The 19,524-nt window shown below is 35.4% G+C and overlaps 1 protein-coding gene across 5 annotated transcripts in view; it reads right to left on the bottom strand.

The window, feature by feature from the left end:
* Nucleotides 1-19,524, bottom strand: part of KCNH7 (potassium voltage-gated channel subfamily H member 7) — a 481,965-nt gene that overhangs the window by 18,684 nt on the left and 443,757 nt on the right. For 4 of the 5 annotated variants that reach the window (XM_065525576.2, XM_005573324.5, XM_065525577.2 and 1 more), the window contains 3 exons: nucleotides 11,739-11,991; nucleotides 8,212-8,417; nucleotides 5,861-5,957 (listed from right to left, as the gene is read on the bottom strand). In XM_065525576.2, coding sequence (XP_065381648.1) covers nucleotides 5,861-5,957; nucleotides 8,212-8,417; nucleotides 11,739-11,991 — 556 coding nt within the window. The remainder of the gene's footprint in view (nucleotides 1-5,860; nucleotides 5,958-8,211; nucleotides 8,418-11,738; nucleotides 11,992-19,524) is intronic. The other variant, XM_015432301.4, reaches the window with a different exon arrangement.

Consider the following 19,524-nt stretch of genomic DNA (forward strand, 5'->3'; position numbering starts at 1 on the left):
TACATGTTAATTATACCTCAATAAAACTTGAAAAGATCAAAAGATACTTTTATAGATCACTAAAATGGATTTAAAAAGTTAATCATTGTTATTGAAGAAGATATTTCAAAGACATACCAAAGTATAATACCAATATATTTAAATAATCTAATAAAACCAGAATAGAATTATCACTCTTCTATAGAAATAAGTTCATCACTGAATACATTAACCCCTTCAATAATTTTCATAGGATTATTTTATTTTGGAGAAACACTTTTAAAACTTATTGGCTTTTGGATGGCAATGGAAAATCACTAAACCAGTATTACAAAGTGATAGTGTTTATTGCTATCCTTTGAAATACAAAATGTAATGAGTTCAAGACACTTCTACTCTATTTTCTGGAACATTGGATTTTTCCTGTTGAGCATATATTGAAGAGATCATTTTAATAAAATTATATGGATAGGGAAATGAGTAAAGTTTTCTTCCCTACTCTTAGGATGTGCGTATCTCTTGAAAAGCATTCTTGTTTGTCATCATGCATGCAGAACCATTTATGTCCAATCTTTCACCTTGATTTCCATCTCTTCGGTTGTTACAGGCACATCTTTAACACTGTTTGAAGGTTTTACTCTTGTGGCTTTTTTTGTTTTGTTTTGTTTGTCTTTTTTGTTTTGTTTTGTTTTTCATGTTTGGCAGTTTGTTCTTTACAATGGAGCATATTGCGATAATCTATTAGCAAAAGTAAGAGGATCTTTGGAGCTCTGATAATTGTTTCTTAGCTTTTGGAAATCAAGAGAGTAAGAATATTTCCAGGTTAGGAAGGACAAGCTCAGCATTCTTTAACTTCACAGGTCAATATCCCTTTTGCTAAGAAAAATTATTTTCTTTCTGACGCAATGATTTTTTTCAAGTCCTATATAATTGAGGCTACTTGCTAACTTTATTCTTAAACATTATCTTTATACTTTTGGAAAAGGAAGTAGGAAAAGGTATAGAGAAGGGATATTTGGAAGAGTGGGTTCAGATACTTCTGCAGAGTTCTGATGAGGAGCGGGAAGCAAAAGAATAAATGCCAAATCTGTTGTTCTGGGAGAGGTGACCTCAGGTGACATCAATACTTTAGTTAAAATATATACCAATAGGATTTCTCTTAAAATGTATAACATCAGCAAGAACTAATTTTCACAATGTTTGAGGCGTTTCCACACAATAAAACCAATAGAGTAAAAAGTTTCCTCTTCCAGGTCCTCTTTTTTTCTACTCACTACTTGGTACAAAATAGTAAAAATAATTTCTTCAGAATTCTGTAGAAACACTTATTTTTTTCTGCTAAATTAACTAGAAAATATAATGAAGATTGAAGAGGGTAAGTATGCAGACACTAACTACAATTCAGAAGGAATATCTATTTGTCTTCTGGTTAGCCAATGAAGAATTTTCTGTAAAATGTTAAGACAAACTTTTGAGACTAAAGTAGAAATAAACATGAAAAAACTCAGGGCGCTTAGCACATAGTGGGTACTCAACGACAATGGACTCCAAATGAATGGGTGATTGTTTGCACCTAGTTACACTGCTGCCCTCATTGGATTATTCTCTGCCAAAAGGTCACCTCCTAATTAATCATTAGTAGCCACTTTGATACTGTATTTTCTGTTAACAGAAAGCATTGAGCAGAACACTGCAAATATTTGGTCTTATAAGCTCTGTAAGTAAACATACATAAATGTATGTGTGTAGTGTATAATGGCACATTATATATATATATATACACACATACACACATATTTATATATTTTATAATATATAAATTACGTATACACATATGTATATTTATATATCCTGTGCCATTATATATGCTATTTTTACAAATATACCCTGTATTTTATACAACGTACACAACACAAAATTTTAGAAGAATTATTACTTCTACGACCTAATGGATCTGGCTCACACTGGAGTAGGCACAGTTCAACTTTTAAGACCACGTAAATAGAGATGATTTTTCAGCATTTTTTTCATTTACTTCTCTTCTGCCCAGCCACCTTAACAATGCTCATGGCCACTGAGCAGGTCATTGAAGCATCATTTTTATTCTTCACTTTCTGTAATAATATTTTACTTCCATCTCAGGAGCTGTAGCACTTCTTCCTACAATGAACATTGTCATATTGGGGAGGTCCTGGGCACCTCCATGCCATAATTTTAGGAAGAAAAGATAACTACTTGAAGATACCTTTAAAAATACAGGGTGCTCTCAAATTTCTACCTGCACTTATAAGTCTCTCCTGTAGGGAAGTGGGATTTTTCCTTAGAAAAAAATGTACAGCTCATGAGAACAAGCCACCCTCATCGACAAATTCATTATGTATTCAATATAAGTATATATTTTGTTTTTCAGCTTTCCAGAGGTTCTACATATTTCATTAAAAAATTATGTCTTATTCAATGTGAGCTCTTTAGAACCTTGTGAGAGGCAAGACTGGAAGTGAAGTGGCAGGCGGCAGGCGGCAGGCAGCAGGTGTGGATTAAAGCCAGTCAAGTTGCATTGTTCCACTCAGTGGGTAGGGAGTGGCAATGCAGGACTCAACCTCTGTCTGCTGCTAGTGCCCAGAAACAGTCTTCTCTCTGATTCTTGATGCCACTGCTGATTTACAGGCAACAGCACTCTTGAATGTCTGCCTTCAAGGTTTCCTTTCATACGAGTAATAAATTAACACTACAAAAATGAATGCATTTCAAGGGAAAATTTCAGTTTCTGTATCCACAAATGGTTCAGCATCAATGATCCCCTGTACTCTGTTCTTTATATTATGTGTATTTTTCTCCTATATGTTGATGTTACATCAATAACTCTATGATGAATGCTCACCTTAAGAGAATTAGATTTGGATGACAGGGACTAAATTGCTTTCAGCAAATTTTATAATTGCCCGCAGCACCCTGGATTCCTAAAGACTTTGGAATAGGCTCTTGGGCTCTGGTTAACTGTGTTTTCACATTGACCAACTCATGGTTACTTACTGGCACAACCAGGAAACATCAAAGAGCTGTAGGCAGAAAATCCCTTAGCACTTACACTTTATATAAAATTGGTCTCATAGACTAAGCCTGTGATTAAAGGGACAGTATTCAAAATCAACAGAAATGTCTAGTTACATGAGAACAGTACAAATTGTGACATTGCTCTCAGGGCCTTATCAGGAGATAAAAACATTAGATAATTTAGCTTAAGAATGAGGAAACTGAGCAAGATTGAAAGGAGATTTAATAAATCTTCGACTATGTGGAGGACATTATTATATTGACCACATTGTTAACCTGTTTTTCATTTCCAGTGAGATAAATATAAGAGCTGAACTTCAGGATAAGGGATTTAGATGAACTCCGTGGAAGAACTGCTTAATAGTAGTGGTTCTGATTTTAGAAAGAGTCACCAAGAAAATAATTAAAGACCTTGCAGAACAAAATTATCAACTATCTATGAGTAATCTATTGTTCTACAGTCAGCCAGAAGAATCAATAATTAGTCCAATTCAACAAATATTTATCAACCATTGTTTGCTAAAGTAATCTACAGTTTGGCAAAGGCAAAGGAAAAAAATATACCAGTAGCCATTGTACAGGGCATATTTTGACAATATTATAAGAAGCAAGTGCTTTGAGAATTCATAGAGAAATAGAAGGTTTACATTTGAGATCAAGAAACGATTCACATTAAATATATCATTGGAGATTGACTTTGTTAAAAATTGAATTTTAGTGGATGAAACTGGTGTGGTATGAGTTTGTGTGTGTGTGTGTGTGTGTGTGTGTGTGTGTGTGTGTGTGTTTTGTTGAGGACAAGGAAGCAAATGAATTAAGGGAATATTATAACCAAAACCACAGAAACAGTGTACATGGTGGAGCGGGCAGTTTGTTTCAACTGAAATGTGGAGCAAGCTAAAGCTAGTAGATGCTCTCCTAGAAAGAGAATTCATTGAGGAGAAAAGAGAGTGAAAAAAAGAACTTGGCATAAGAAGGCAAGAAAAGGGAAAAGAATAAAAAGAAAGATGCTCAAATTCTATTTCATTTATTCTTTCCACAGATATTTGTTGAGCATCTGCTGTGCAGCAAGCACTAAAACTACAGGGGACCAAATATTTTCCACTTCCACAGAACTTATGATCTAGAGGCAGACAACATTGATTAAATAATGATGCAAATAAACCCAGAAGTACACCTGGAGTAAATGTTGCTGAAGAGATGAACTGATGGGGGAAGGAGTGGAGTGATGGAAGTAGTTAAGGGAAGGATATTAGGAGATAAGACTGAAGAGGTAAGTTAAGACCCACCCTAATAAGGATTAAGGGCATAGGATGTCCTTAGAGGGCTTTGAATATGTGGGTGACATAAACATAACTGCATTTAGAAAAAAAATCAACAGAAGTCCAGTGTGGAATAGATGAAAGAGGGGTAAGTTGCATGTGGGAAGGCAAGTTGGAAGGCTGTTTCAATATTCCAGGTGGCAGATTATGGTAGCTTGGTCCAGAGCTGTGGCTAAGTAGTTGGAGAGAAGTTAACCAAAAGGAGACCTAATTTGAAGACTAAATGGAGATTTATTGGAGGTAGCAATAATAGGACTTGTTGCCAGAGTTGCTGGAGAGGTTGTGAGAAGGTTGGCTCCAAGATATCTGGCTTGTACAATTGATTGAATAGAGTCACCATCTGTAGATGCATGGGAATTGAAGAGGAGACAGGTTTCCAGGGTGCACCATGAGTTCAATTTAGGAAATGTTGAGTTAGAGCTGCCTTTGAGATTTCAGGTAGATGATTTTATAGGTGATTGGATATGTGGGACTGAAGCTCAGGTGGTCTGGGATTAACATGTAAATATGCACATCTCCTATGTGAGGATATAATTAAATGGTGGGCATAAATGGGATCACCCTGAGAAACAGTATGATATAGAATGAGAAGAAAAAGGAGCCTAGGACTATGCCTTAAAAGTCTAACAAATTAACATTGGTGTAGAAAATAATAATCTTGAAATTGTCTTCAGTGAGTTCATGAAGGTGGGAGGAAAATAGGAAGATTGAAGTATTACAGACACAAAGAAAAGAGTATGCAAGAAAAAGAAGGGAATTGGTTCATAGTGAAAGATGCGAATGTTTGTTGGATCAGCATGAGGCAAGAGTGAAAGCTTCTTCAGGAAAACTTTCTCCCATCTGCCAAGAACAGTTAAATGTACACTCATCTGAGTTCCCATTGAGGAATACCTATTCCTGTTACAGAGCCTACTATTTGAGGGTGTGTCTATCTCCCTCTCTAGGGAAGATGAGGGATGTTCTGCACAACGTATTTCTCAGAACATTGAGTAACTGCTTGAAAATGTGAAATGGTAAATGAATATTTTTTGACTATATGAGCAAAGCATAAAGAATAGTCAGAGAGGCAGAAAAACCTCGAGAAAACAAGAAGTGACAAGTGCCACAGAGTCTGAAGATAAGAAGGACTAACTAATGTGGCCTTCATCCATGTCATGCATGCTTGTAGGGCATGTAAGAGGATTGAGCTCTTGGCCTGAAATGACAGCCCTCCTTCCAGAACACTGTGCTCAGAACGAATTGACTGTCTTTAAAAAATCAGTCCACTCTATTTCTTAATCTGTGATGTCCTTGTGAATATCAGATGGGTTTGTTGAATGATATCATTGAGAGCTATCAATCAGAAACTGGAAACCAGATCATTAGCTACTGAATAAAGCAAAGGATCTGCCCTTCTAAAGCCTCAGTAAAATTTATTCTTGAAATCAGAAGTATAATGAACATTTAAGTAAGAAGGCTAATTACCACATGCTCTACATTTAAACTTTAGGAATGGAATGAATTACCTTTCTCTCCTTCACTTTCAAATGACAATTTCCTTCTTCGTAGTTTACAGTTGTCTCCTTCCGAATCATTCATGGATTGTGATCGTAGGAGATCAGCCTTTGTTAATGAAACGTGAAGATAAAATGAAAGATTACTCAATTAGAACATAATGTACTATCAGTAAACTATTTACTAGTTCATATCGTTTCAACCATCTTGAGACTTAATTATTAGATTGCAGGCAAACAGCTACAATACCCTGCTCAATACTCGTCTCTTAAATATAAAATACACTGATAGAATAATTTTTAGTACTTTCAACATTTGCTGGGGAAATCATAGTGTAGAAGTTATTTATATGTGAAATGTTTAGGGATGATGTCAACATTTAAAGAAAAAATATTTCTTTTTGTGGAATGTGTTTTATGCAACTTGGTAAAGTAAAAATAAGAACAATACAGTTGACCCTTGAACAATACAGGCTTCAACTGTGCAGGTTCACTTATACACGAATTTTCTTTTTCCTCTGCTACTCCTGAGACAGCAAGACCAACCATTCCTCTTCCTCCTCCTCCATAGCCTATTAAATATGAAGATGATGAGATGATGATCTTTATGATAATCTACTTCCACTTAATTAATGGTAAATATATTTCCTCATCCTTATGATTTTCTTAGTAACATTTTCTTTTCCATAGCTTACTTTATTGTAAGAATACATTTTATAAAAATATATAAAATATGTGTTAATTGACTGATTACATTATTGGTAAGACTTCTAATAAATAGTAGGCTATCAGTAATTAAGTTTTTGTGGAGTCAAAAGTTATATGCAGATTTTCAACTGTATGAGGGTTGGTGTTCTGAATTCCCATGTTGTTCAAAAGTCAATTGTAGTAATTTAAAGAACTTTGCATAAATTATAGTATGGCAAAGAAAAATGTATAAACTAGTTAAGATTAGCTATGATGTTTAAATGATGTGGTAATTATCATAAGGTTAAATTTCACAACAATAAATATAGGTTAAATTCCATAAACATTACACTTTGAACCCTTTATTATTTTGCTCCCAGATCCTCCTTCTTCCCTCTCTGGTTCACTCTGTCTAATATTGTCTGTCTTGTAAATAAAAATGGAAGCTCCTGTTTGAGTGCTGACTAAACTTTTATATAATGAAGTTATGAGAGGTAGATACTTGTTACTTTTCAAGGCAAAGTCAGAATGAGGTTGGTGACATAAAACTGAGATTGTGACAAATTACTGAATTAAAACCATTACAGAAACATATGTTCTTAATAACTAGAATCTTTTCCACCTCAATTAAAAAAGATCTTTTCGGTGTTTTAAAAAGAAATAACTATCTGAACTGGTGCATCAGGATATTAAATGGCATCTAGGGGCCCTTAAAATTCCTCTTTCTCTTTTAAGCCTCTCATGGTACTTAGGAATATCTATGACTACAGGAAGTATTAAGTCTACCCCCTCTTACCTAAGTATTGACTTTAGGGTTTTTTTTTCCCCCCAGAGAATATATTAGTTAGCATTTAAATACACTGGCAAGTATCAATCACTCAATATTTGATTTCTGATTTAAAAAAGCATTCAGAATTGGAGTGGAGTTGTGAAATTTTGGGGGGAAAGGGATAGAAAAGGAATAACCTAGTAATAAATTTTGGGTTACAACGTAAGTTTTATAGCCATAGAACAGTAATAGCTCATAAGGGCACATTTTCATAGTAGAAAAGAGTATGGAACATAAGAGCTACACTTGAAGTTCATTCTAGCTTAACTTGCATATACAATTATTTAACTATTATTTCTGTTAAACTACATATTCATTCTACACCATTAAAACCGACAATACTGTAAAACCTGACTAATTTGTACTTCTGTGATTTGGAAATTGTATTAAATAGGAAACTAAACTTGAATGAGGTTAATTTTTTCATTACTATTGTGAAGACACTGATTACCAATGTATAGTATAAATAATAGCTGAGAGACTATTCTAACCTCTGTATAAGATAAACTCAAGCAATTTTCAACAGCCTAAAATCACCCATTTCTAGCAAATAATTGGCACAGTATAAACAAAGGCTATTTTAACTCAAGTGTATCACCTAAGGGCTTCTACAAGGTCAAACCTAGTTGAACTACTTGAAATTATTCAACATATTTGAAAGCAATTAAGCTAAATTTCTTTTCTATAATTCAGAAATTTTAATATTCAGCTGGCCTTTCCTTCCAGATATTCAGAATTTGTAAAGTTTTGCTGCAATATTTTGCTTGATTTTTCAGAAGCATTTGTGCAATTCTAGAATAAACTAACATGTCAGAAATGTAAACATAAACAAACAGTTAACATATACCTTTGCACTCTCATGCCTTAGGTTGAAAGTCAACTCTAGGTTTGTTAGAAAGTGATCGGAAAACTCAGGATACATATCCAAAACCTCTAACAAGTCTTCTCGCTGAATCTTATGCAAGTCACAGTATGTGAGTGCTCTTACATCTGCATTAGACTTTCCAGGTTTAGCATAAAGATGAACCATTTCTCCAAATATATCATTTTTTCCTAAGAAAATAAAAAGAAAAAGAGGCTGGGAAAGGGAATCCAAACTAATGTTTTCCTTCTAAAAGTAGAAGGGGGTCACTAAACAATTGATCAATCCCTGAAAACCAGACTTGGAGAGCAACGTTCCAGCACCTCAACTAAATGCACATCCTATGTTTGGTGAGTGGAAATTTATCTCTAAGGGTGATTGGTTCTTTTATTTCCTTGTTTTGGTTATTTGGCTAACCATCTAGAATGTAGCAAACATATCTTCAGTCCAGTATGCCCCACTTTGCTAGCAAAGGGTCTTGCCATATAGTATTTTAAAGATACTTTCAGGTAGGTGTACTCTGATTTTTTCAATCTGGGGATATGAGAAAGGCTGCAGTGAGTCAGATTCATGATCTTTCTGTCTCGGGATGGTCTCTGCAGGTGATGCTGAGCAAGGGGTTATGATGGAGCTGTTTCAACACTTAGTGGATTGGTGGAACAATTGGAATACACCTTGTTTCCTAAAAACCACATTTGAATTTGCCCTTATTAAATATGCCCAACTGCTTAATAAATCTAGTTATATTTTCTCAACATATATAGTCCTGCTTTTTGTTATATGGCCTTTGTTAGGGAAATTTGTCCTTGCTCTTCTGTAAAATCTAGGGTTATTTCAGTGTCTAGCTTCTAACAGGCCTTCCCCATCACCTCTGCCTAGCCACATACTACCTGCTTTTCAAGGTCTTATTCCCTGACAAGATAAGAACAACAGCAACAGTAACAAATATTTATTGAGGACCAGTAGGTGCCAGGCACTGTGTCAAATGCTTAGGTGCATTGCCTCAATTTATTCCTAAAATAACTTCATGAAGGAATTGCTAATAATTATCCATATTTTATGAATACAGAAAGAGCATTAAAGTGATAAACTGATTAGCCTAATGTCAACTTCTTAGTTGAATGAAGTGGAGAGAGGGAGAGAACAGCCAGAAATAAATCCCAAGCATAGTGACTCCAGAGTCAAAGTTATTGCACACCTGATACTGTGTATCTAATCTCCTTCCAATGACTTCCCTGAATGTCATGGCCACTTAGATTTTTCTGTTTCTGACTATCGAAGTACTTAAAAATTGTACTTGTGGTATATATACTTAATACATACTGATATATTACTTGATTATATAACTTCTAAAGATAATCAATGGCAATGTAAAATAGTACTCTCTTGTATCTATCCTGAAGCTTCTTTTCATTTTTAGAAAAAACTCCTTGAGTATATTATTTTAGATTTTGATAGACAACTTCACGTATACCTTACTGTGGAAGCTCTCAAAGACTTTTAAGTAATAAGGTTCTAATTAGTCAAAAAATGCTGTAATATTCTTGTTTCACAAAAGAATTCAACAATGAGAAATCAAACACTGTATCTTAACTATGTAAGAAAAATTGACATTAGAAAGGATACACTAACCACAGTTTAAATAAATTTGTATCAGCCTTCCAAAAATAGGATAAACGATCATAATTTGTAAGGATTTTAGGGGCTTACATGAAAATAGGGACAGAAAAGGAGTAATTTCCTGACATTCTTTATAGTTTTGGTAGCTCAATATAGATATTATTGTTTTTAAAAAAGACCTGAACTAAATTAAGCCTGGACTTTGTATTTCAACTACCAACATGACTATAAATGAGCCAGGATCTAGCCAGTCCATGGATATGTCTTAGCAACACTCTAAAATTACTACTTGATAAAGCAAGAAAGCTTTTTACCTTCTTGTAGAAGCTAGGACTGGCTGATTTGAAGATCGGAAACGCAACAAAGCATCCTCCTTCTCTGGCAACAGAGAAGGACAAACTGACCAGGACAAACTGTCTAGGCCAAATCTAGTGAAAACCTAACTTGATTGTGTGGCCTTAAAATGATTTAGAATATGTGTTTATTCTTTGTCAGCTTATTGGTTAGAAAACCAAATTTGGGAAATTAAAAAAAAACTAATATAATAAAATTATCAAAATAGATAAGAAAATCACTTGAACATCTTTATTCATGTATTTGAGTTCTGTGCCATGCCATACTCTGGTTCTACACAGCAGCAGGGAAAACAGACAACATCCCTGTGCTATTGGCGATAACTATCACATATGAACATCAAAAGCTGAGTGACAGAAAATCATTGAATTACATGCCCATTATTTAAGTGGAGCTGGATAATCTACAGGGGAAAAAATGCAAATTTTTACAGAAACTAAGGATAGGCGTTATCATAGGGAGAGTGAGGCTTAAACCTACTGGCTGTATGGTAGGAGAAAAGAAGAATTGACTACACTTCTGCACTTTTCTCTGTTTCCTTTCTCTTCCCCAGTGTCCTAATATTATAAAGAAGTACTACAAGTTCACATGGCCCAAATTTATTTTTTCTTTTCTTTTCTTTTCTTTTTGAGACGGAGTCTCGCTCTGTTGCCCAGGCTGGAGTGCAGTGGCACGATCTTGGCTCACTGCAAGCTCCACCTCCCAGGTTCACACCATTCTCCTGCCTCAGCCTCCCGAATATCTGGGACTACAGGCACCCACCACCACGCCTGGCTTATTTTTTGTATTTTTAGTAGAGATAGGGTTTCACTGTGTTAGCCAGGATAGTCTCGATCTCCTGACCTCGTGATCCGCCCATCTCGGCCTCCCAAAGTGCTGGGATTACAGGTGTGAGCGACTGCGCCCGGCCCCTAAATGTATTTTTAAAGAGGCAGATTAAACATGTGCTTTCTTTTGCACCCAAATCAGTTGAAGTTATGACTAATTTAATCCTTCATCACTTCTATCCCTGGTTGTTAGGTTCATAGGTCTATATTAATTACCTAGTTAAGGACTGTATGATTCCATTTAATCCGACACGGCAGGTAAAAGTGCACAGTGAATAAATGAAATTCATCAAAACATAAACCCAGTTCATGACAGGGCTTTGGCACATGCTAGCAAGTATTTCCTATAACACATATATTTTATTTTAAGGTGTTGAGGGATCAAGCATGAAGCTAAGATCTTCTAACATAAAAAAAGAATATGCTTACTATTTTCCTATATTTGGCCTCAAATGTCTAGGTAGCTGCCAAGAACTGAAGAGAATCATCGAAGCATTTACACATCGGAGAAAAAGTGAGACAGTTAAGAAAACATATTTTCTGCAAGGTTAATTTGGTTTGAACTGAATTTTAAATACAGTTTTCAAATTACCCACCACTCTTAAACTGTTCTTATAAATACATACTTCAGTCTTTTTTTCCTGATCACTTTAAACTATGCATTATAAGCTAATAACTGAATCTGTCACCATGCACTTCTAAAACACTCACCCAGAATAGCCACCACAATGTCATCTTTGAGAATTTCAATGGAGCCTCTGGATAAGAAATAAAGTGCAGTGAGGACGTCCCCACAGTGAACAAGGGTGTCTCCTGGAGGTGCATGGGTGGTCTTGAACTTCATTGCCAAAGCTCTAAGGCAACCTTTACTTGCCCCCCGAAAGGCTTTGCAGTTTTGCAGCAAGGTCTGGTTGAGATGTAGACAAATGTCTGCTTGTAAGCATTCTGGGAAGCCCTTTAGGACCTGAAGAAAAAAAGAAAGAGTTTCATACTACCAGCCTTCTGGGTGTCTCCGCCTGAAATACAGTCAATTTCTTGCTCACAGAACTGCAGGTGTAGTCATTGTCACGCAGGAGTTCCTACAACTCTTCTACCTCGCCTACCTCTTAATGAATACTTGGTTTGCTAAACATGTCAAAATTTTTAACTCAAATACTTGTTCTCTGAATTAACTGCAGGCATTCAGACTCAATACAAATGCTGTCTCATTAAAATATAATGCCTACAACTTTTCACACTGCTTCTCTTTCCCTGCATTATGTTATGTGGCATACTGTGCACAGATATAATGCAATGTGACAATTAATAAGACATAACTAATGAAAGGTGGTACAACTAGAAAGACAATCAACCTTTTGAAAGAATCTCAAGTCAATTTAGGTTGCCATTTCTGGTATACATCTAAGTTATAATTAGTAAAAATGTTGACCCTGAAATAGCCATGGTATTTGTAAATGTCATATACCATAGTGTGCTATTAGTTTACAGTATTTGAAATATTTATGTCTCATATGCACATTATTAATACTAAATATTTTGATAAGCACTGAAAATAGAGAAAAGCAAGGAGGACAGCAAAAACACTTTAAAAGTGTAGTCCAATATTCAGAAATGGAAATTGCACCAGAATTTGCAGTGCATACATAAGCTTCTAAAGTGCTACTGTTTTGACAACCTATTCAGGGGCTAATTTAAAACTTGTTGAACAGATTAAACAATATCTTGTGACAACTGCTACTCAATCTGAACTGAATAAAATTATTTGTTATTTTCATACAATTCTCAATATACAATGGTTCAAAGACATTCAACTCTTGCTTATCTGTGTCTTGCTATTTTGGGTGTCGTACGTAGATTTTAATTTTTATATTAATGTTCTGCTACCAGTACAAGCAGACTCATTTAAATATGCTTTGAGGTGGAGGAATGGGACATTATATAGTGCAATTTATAGTGCAATGATGCAATTTGGGCATTTCCTGTCTTTTTGGATCAACCTTGGTATGCCCTCCAATATAGCTAAAAGTAGCCATGAATTGTTTGTAAGGCCAATGCATTTGGCTCACAGAGGAGCTTCAAATTAAATCATATGAGAAAAAACACACAATTATTACTATTGTTAAATATTCAGGTAAGCACAAGGCCCCTACTGTGTACAGGATCACTGTGTAATGCAAGCGGTCAGACTGATATGTTATAAAGAGGATCAGTAAGATACCTGAAGCATAATAGTCATGATTTTCTGCTCTTGTTTTCTTCACTGTATGGAATCACTCACAGAAATGAATAGGGAGCATTTTAGATGAAAATTCATAGAACTGAATTCTGGTCATGGATTTGCCCCAGGTTGACTCTTGTACAAGTCACTTCATCAATCTGTGTTTCTCTACCGTAGAATGAGAATCTTTGCAATATTGAATTTAGCCATAATTTCAATAAACTACTCTTCAACAATGTGTCAATTGTTAGACACAGCCCATCCAGCTCAGTGTTGCTATAGGAAATCAGGTTTTCATCCTGAAGAGTCTGTATTTCCTTGCTCAGGTCCCAAAAAAATATGCCTCCTTTTGATAAGAGTTTCTGGGCACTCATCTGTAATCTCTCCCCTTAACTGTAGCTGTTGGGCTTGGTCTACATGACTGGACTCCTTCCAGGTTCCCTGCTTGATGGAAGACCTCTCCTACACGATAACTTGCCTAGTTTTTGCCTGTTTCTGCCTCTGGGTGCTGGAGGCCCTTCCTACTCTTTGTTGGAGTCTTATATCAACTCAGCTTTTCACATGGAACCAGTTGTCTGGGTCACTGATCCCTTCTACCATTTAAACCACTTCATTGGACTCTTTGGCAAGTGATGTAAAACTGGAGTTGAACTAAATTTGGACACAACGTGGTAAAATGCTGGCCACTTTGCTTGAGGGCCAGCATTTTAGAGTGTTGTGGCCAGATTTAGTTCAACTCCGGTTTGGGGGTTGTATAGAATAAAACACCCTAGTTTATACAGGCCTCTGCCTATGAATTACTTCTCTTCTCTGACGGCCACTGCTGTGGTCTCTGAGTAATTCTAAGTAACCCCATGCAGATAAAGATGTATAAAGCATTACACCAAGTAGCAAATCAAATATATCCATCTGTCTTTTAAGATTCACCTGTAATAAAGTACATAAAGTCATTTCATATTTCACATGAGGAAGATATTGCTATGATTATAGTAGTTAGCATAAGAATACTGAGCCACTGAGACTGTAGCTGCTGTTTCTGGCATTTTCCCTTAAGTATCCTTAAGTAAAACTTAGTATAGAAGAAAAATTGCGTGTGTGTGTGTGTGTCTGTGTGTGTGCATGCACACACGCTTACATGTGTATTCAGGCATGCTTTGAGTTGGAAGAGAGAGAAGAGATAGAGATGAGATTCTCCATTTCCCTGAATGTGTTATTTGAGCTATGGAATCAGACAGGCTTGATCCAAAGTTCTAGCTCCATCATTTGCTAGTTTGACTTTGGTCAAATTACTTAACTTCTCTGAGAATCAGTTTCCTTTTTTGGGAAAATTAAATTAATAACATGTATTTCACAGAGTTGTGGCCACAATTTAAATAAGAATGTGTGTAAACCCTTCGACGCACAAAAGATTTTTAATAGACAATGTACTTTGGACTTCCTCTGTGTTTTTGGTCAGAAATTTATTGTTCCTGAAAAAATTAGTGTATTATTTTTAGTTAGGAATAGAAAACCAAAAATCTATTGTGTTTTCTCTTTGGTCTGCCTGATAGGGTATTCTCCACTAAGTTTTGTGTTCTATTGCCTCAGCAGAGTTTAAATGTTTTGTGCATTATTGCATAACCACTTTAAGAATTCTTTCTCCTTGCATCTCACTATAATTATTGTTTCCTGTTTCTGGCTTGTTATATGTCCTGCAATACTTGAACTTAGGTTGTCACTGTGAGTAGCCCTAAATCCCTTTTGAAATTAGGTAGTCACTAAAATCAATATACAGATATGTTCTTGGAATTCCAATAGTTTTAGAATCATCCACAGAGCTTTAAGGATGATTCAGAAAGTTTTTTCTTATTAAATGTCCCCTGCCTCCAACATTCATTCTATTGGAAGTGACAGCCATTGGAAAGGATAACATCAAGTTGGAGGTGCCATAGAGCTGCTGTTGTTACGTGGAGAAGATACACAGATGTTGGCATGAACTTGCCTAGGTTAAGGACTTCTTATATGATGCTAGCCCTCAACAGATTTTCTTAATATTCTTAAGTTAGTCACATAGATCACTGAAGTAAAACTCAATAAAATTAAGAGTCAGTTGTTGAATGTCTTATTAGTTCTGTAGTTTTAACATCCCAAATAAGTTAGCAGCTCTAGTATCTGGGTTCTGTCTAAGTAAAGGGACTTTAAAAGGGAGAGTTAAGAGTGGGAGCAATAGTGAAATAGAGGTAGAAGTACATTGAAAAAAGTCTGAAATAAGAGGTAGGTTTAAGAAGATATTTATCCAGGGCACCCCTTTCCATTGGCCTCAGCTGTATTGCCTTCTTGGCTTCCAGTTCATTGTACGTTTTTGTTTGTTTATTTTTAGGGTTGGTTCCCTTGCTAAACTCTCTGACATAGGACCTCTTCATTTATGACTCAGACGCTGACGTTTTACCAGGCCTAGCAGATCTGGCTACAAAGAGTTGCTATGTCAATTGCACAAGTACAAACCAGGATGCATGCTGATTTGGTGATTGTTATATCTATTTCCATTATACTATACACAGCTTTCTTGACTGTCCAGCCTTGAAGCTTTGAAGGTACATATCACCTTCCACTGTGCATTTGAAGCCATGGTTTTATTGAGGCAATCTAATTTTAAAGACCAAGAAACACCACCCAGAATCAGTTTCATGGCCTGCAGCTTGAAACAGAAGTTATCATTCTTTTAGCAAATATTTATTAAGTATCTGCTAGATATGGTTTGGATATTTGTCCCACCCATCTCAGGTTGAAATATTATCCGGAATGTCAGAGATGAAGTCTGCTGTGAGGTGTCTGGTCATGGGGATGGATTCCTCATGGTTTGGTGCTGTCTTCACGATAGTGAGTGAGCTCTCATGAAATCTGGTTGTTTAAAAGTGTGCAGCACCTCCTTCCACTCTCTCTCTTGCTCCTGCTCCTGCCATGTAACATGTCTGCCCCCTTTTCAACTTCTGCCATGACCGTAAGTTCCTGAGGCCTCTGTAGGAGCTGAGCAGATGCTAGCACCATGCTTGTACAGCCTGCAGAAACATAAGCCAATTAAACTTTTCTTTATAAATTACCCAGTCTCAGGTATTTCTTTATAGCAATGCAAGAACAGCTGAATACACTGCTATATGCTAGGCACTATGCTAAGCATGGGAGCATAACAATGAATTAAACATGTCTGAAAATATATCTGGACTTCAAGCCTTTCTCTAAATGCCCAAATTAAAACAAAAAATTACAGTGATAATCTGAATTTCCCACACTCTACTTTCACATCAAATTTGGACATTTATACTGTACATTTACAATACTAATGATTGTTCAAAGAAATTCTCAAGGTAAGAATTAATTTAAGGCAAATAAAAAGTTCTAATTTCATTTTTCAAATACTGGTGATGGGGACAGATTTTAAACATTTCAAGTTCCAGAAAATTTTTTCAAGGCTGCTACAAATCCTTTATCTTTATTATGATATAAGGTCACTGGAATATTTCATAAATGATTTAACTTCCTTTGACTTGAATTTATATGAATACAGCTCTTTGGGACTTTCAAAATCACATCATGACTTACAAATGAGAATTTGATCTTTTAAATGAACATGAAATGCTTTCTGTGATTGTTAAATCAATCCTATAGTTAAGTACTCAAGGACCCCAAATTTAAAGCCATTCAAACACAAATAACCCAACAACAACAAAACAAAATACCGCTATTAAATCAGAGTAAAACTCATAAACGAGATATCACACAAAACAAAGAGAGAGCAAAAATGGAAGTAGTATTTCATACTAAATATCTACCAAATATGACCAGACATTAATTCAGAAGTATTCAAATTTATGTAAAACTTCTCTAAAATGTATATATGCTGACACACACTTAATGACATACAATTATAATATTGTTAATATTCGTAATTAGGTAGTGAGTGAATTCAAATTTTCTTGAGCCGAGTAATGAATGCAAAAATCAATGTGTGCCAAAGTTAATATAAGCCTGAACTTCTGATCTGATGTATGTGCTTATCAAAATGACATGTCTTATTAACTTTTAATAAGTAATTCTTTAAATTTAAACTTCTAAATTTATACCAGTAAAATAATTGTAGTATCTATTTTATGTGTTGGAGTGCCAATGGCAAGGAAGTTTAGCTCAGGCCTGTGACAGATTATAATTAAAGAAATATTTCCTAGATTTCAGTCAGTGGAGTCAGAAGGGAGAAATATCCTAATAAATGAAGTTGTTTTTCGTATATTTATATGTCACTATTCTGTCACCTTTCACAGAGAAAAGATAGATATTCATCTTCTTAATCAAATTTTACCTGGCTGCTGATAAAGATAGCCAAATGGATTTAAATATTCATAATGTATTGACAATAAACTATTACTCTTTCCTCAAATTAAAAGTACAAGATTCAATATTTACTGTTTCTAAGGCCAAGTTCCAAAACACTTATGGTGGTTATACTTTCTCGATTCTGTTTGGATAAGTGTCAGTAATTGAGCTGGTTCCTTTTTTTTTTTACATGCCAAAACAAGTCTCTCCAGGCTCCTTCCATAGGATTGTAAACTCCTGTATTTGCTTCTGAAAAGAATCAAAATGTATTCTCTAATAGATACCCATATCCAGATAGTATGAGAAAGTTTATCTATGTTGTAATGAATGGTTTTTGATTTATTTCACTTAGTATAGTTGCAGAGGGGAGCATTCCCAAAGGCAGGCTGAATAAGGCACATTTAGGAAGTCTGAGTGTAGCAAATGACTCCTCTAAATAGCACATTAATCATATGGATGACTTTGGCGGCTGTGATAACTGACATTAGGAAATTTTCTAGGGAAATTCTCTGGGTCATTAAATATACTTAAATGTTGACAAATTAGGATTAATTAAAACACAAATTAACACTCCCTATGAAACACTAAACCTCAAGCATGATTATCAAATAGATGAGTAATATATTAAAACCTTAAATCTCTGTCCTAGTGTAAAGCTTTAATATTTTATAGCATTTCCTGATTCTGGTAAAATTATTGTTTTCAGTGTGAGCATTCATCTTCCAAAAAATCTTTAGCACTTGTAAGATACTAAACCCTGCTTTTTGGTGTTTGTAGAAGCTAACGTCCCAACTTAATGGATTCTGTAATTTCTAGGTCATTTAAGATCATTTTATTCCTATGGGTTAGCCATTGAGAAATAGAAAACATACATATTTCCTGTTTGGCAATTACATGTTAAATATTCCATTTTAACCACTGATCATGATAGGTGGACTCTTATAGTTGTTTTTAATCTTACAAATATGTGTTGCCTAGTTTGAAGCCCAAATTGTTTCATCATCTAATTTCTTATTTCACTTTCATGTGGTTGATGAAAAAATAAGGAAAGATTTTATTGTATAAAGCCATAACATAAGGCCAGATTGTTGTCAAAGCAGAGCATTATGGAATCCACAACTGTGGGAATATTTATAAGCATTGAGAGAATAAGCTAATTTTCTTCATGTGACTTTTCAACATTTGGCATATGATTTATATCTCTTAGGGAAAAAAATATGGGCAGAATAAAAACCTGTCACACACGGACAGAGATGACAATGTTGTAAATCCCAAACCAGTTTTGGTAATGGTAAAGAGTCCTTGAAAAATGAAACAGAATTATCCTTCCTATTTCTCCTGCAACTCCAGTTAACAGTGTGACTATGAGATGTTTTGTTGCTTTCAGAAGGAAACTTAAACTTTATCCTGATCGAAATTAAGTCAAGGATGGGTAGAAATGTGGGCCAAGGATGGGTAGAAGTGTGGGTGATGATGTGTGGGCAGAGGGGATTTATTGCTTTCATACACATGTCCTTGTTACCCAACCTCTGGAGTCCTTCTGTTAATTCTGCAGAAGGCTGACTTAAAAAGGGTACCTCCGGATTTCTAAAATGAAGTCTCAGGGGAAAACTTGGAACCCATTAAGGTTTCTAAGGGCAACAGGAGGGATGTGCATCCTGAGGAGCAGTTTCAGGACCTCTCCTCCTTGCCCCTGCTCATTTATTTGAGAGAGGTAGTCGGGGAAGGGATGAACAGAATATAACCATAGTGGATTCTGTTGGATGCTCTACAAATAGTTCTTCCCAAATGGATTGATTGTAGGTGACCTTAGCTTGCCTACAAAATAAGGAAAAAGGAGGTACAATCTACCAGGTGATGAAAAGAATAATTTAAAAACCAACATGTACTTAAAATACCATCTTGGACTTGAATCAAGTTTTATGGTTTCAG

Source organism: Macaca fascicularis, chromosome 12 (assembly GCF_037993035.2).
Source record: "Macaca fascicularis isolate 582-1 chromosome 12, T2T-MFA8v1.1".
NCBI lineage: Eukaryota > Metazoa > Chordata > Mammalia > Primates > Cercopithecidae > Macaca > Macaca fascicularis.